Here is a 1,623-nt window from a genome sequence, read left to right as displayed (position 1 = left end):
AGTGACGGGAGACACTAGTGTGGGGGCCACTGGGAGAGCTTGCGTGGGAAGCCAGACTGAGGGGAATGAAATTAGAAGATGGGAGCAGCATGAAGGGAAGCTTAGCAGGCTCTTCACAGGAGCAGGTCACACCTTCCATCATGGTGGAGGGCAGGGGAATCTAGAGGTGGGGAGATGAAGTCGTTCCTTCCAACAGCTTCTGACTTCTGGATGAAATTGAGGCACTCATCTAGAGTGGGAGGATGTGTCTGTGGGTTTGCAGAGAAGGCGAGAGGGAAGTGAGTGGATTGCTAGACCGAGTTGAGAGGTTGTTGAAGGGGAACTCTCCCATACCCCCATTCCCCGTGAGATTCCCCAGCAGCGTCTTTGGCTCTGGTGCAGGAGCATGCTGCAGGAGGCTGAGATTCCTCTGTGGCGCAGTCGCCAGAGCTAAAGGGCCTATTTTGGGGTGGCAGAGAAGGGGAAGAGGGAGAAATCCACGGAAGAGACCAAGTCAAGGAACAGGAAGGCCTGTCCACACAGGATGGAGAAACCCAGTCAGGCACCAGCATACAGTGGCCTGGGGAATGTGTGCAAAGTGAGAGCAAGTGATGAGAAGCCTCTTGGGGACCTGCCTGTGTGGGGAGAGTGAGATGTGCAGGCTTATTCACGGCCTGGTGACTTCAGCTCTCAGAGCCCAGTTTGGTGGTCACATGTAGGGGTCACCCACCCTTGGGCCCACTCATGGCATGATGACTGTCTTGCATGTCCTGAGTTCTCAGCAACTTCCAGATGCTGGCATACTTACTCGTGTGAAAGCAAAGAAGCTCAGTCTCAGGCAACCTCCATGGACCCCAAGCCGTGGGACAGTGGGTTCAAGCAGCAAGTGGGCAGCTGTCTGATACCTCTAGGTCCAGGCCTTCCTGCACCACTGCTCTGGGATCTGCCTTGGTTTTCAGAGACTGGCAAAGAAAATGGGGACGGGGCGTGAAAGATGCAAGGCACAAGATTGATGGAGCTTAGTGGCTCAGGGCCAGGCAAGGGTGTGCCCATGAATCTAGAGGGGAAGCCCCACATTCATGTCCCCAGGTCCATGCCAGAGCAGAGCCTGGGTTCCAGCTGGTCCACAGTGTGGGGCTGCCAGGGGTGTGGAGCCCCTTAACTCTTCCGTCTCCCATCTCCATGGTCAGGGTTCTAGAGCACCTCAGCAGTCTCGCCAGAGAAGTGAGCCTGGACTATGAGCGAAGCATGAACAAGATCAACTTTGACCAAATTGTCTCCTCCAAGCCCGATACATTCTCCTATGTGACCCTGCCCAAGAAGGAGGAGGAGAAGGTGCCTGAGCAAGGTGAGGTCCTTAGCAAAAGGAATGTCCCAAGGCCATCCACCTGGCCAGATCTCCCTCCTGCCCTCCCCTCTAAGACCGTCTGCCCTGCTGCCGTGGACCTCATCAGCTCCACACTCCCTGTACCTCACCTGTCCCCAGCACTCGTCCCAACTTCTCCCAGTTGTCTGGAGGGTTCTGGATCAGAAAAGAAAGCTTTTTAAAATTTTATTTATTGGTTTGTTTGTTTGTTTGTTTATTTATTTATTTATTTATTTATTGAGTTGGAGTCTCACTCTGTCGCCCAGACTGGAGTGCGG

At 54.0% G+C, this 1,623-nt stretch overlaps 1 protein-coding gene across 1 annotated transcript in view; it reads left to right on the top strand.

Annotated features, from left to right (window-relative positions):
• Positions 1 to 1,175: 1,175 nt before the first annotated feature.
• LOC103267004 (dynein heavy chain 1, axonemal-like) overlaps positions 1,176 to 1,623 on the top strand; it is a gene marked incomplete at its 3' end in the record, with an annotated part of 7,662 nt that continues 7,214 nt past the window's right edge. Inside the window, exon 1 of the mRNA XM_008064614.1 lies at positions 1,176 to 1,327. Coding sequence (XP_008062805.1) covers positions 1,228 to 1,327 — 100 coding nt within the window. The remainder of the gene's footprint in view (positions 1,328 to 1,623) is intronic.

Source organism: Carlito syrichta, unplaced genomic scaffold (assembly GCF_000164805.1).
Source record: "Carlito syrichta isolate Samal-C Ts95f unplaced genomic scaffold, Tarsius_syrichta-2.0.1 Scaffold101915, whole genome shotgun sequence".
In the NCBI taxonomy this organism is placed as follows: Eukaryota; Metazoa; Chordata; class Mammalia; order Primates; family Tarsiidae; genus Carlito; species Carlito syrichta.
This window is presented reverse-complemented; position numbering and strand designations above follow the sequence as displayed.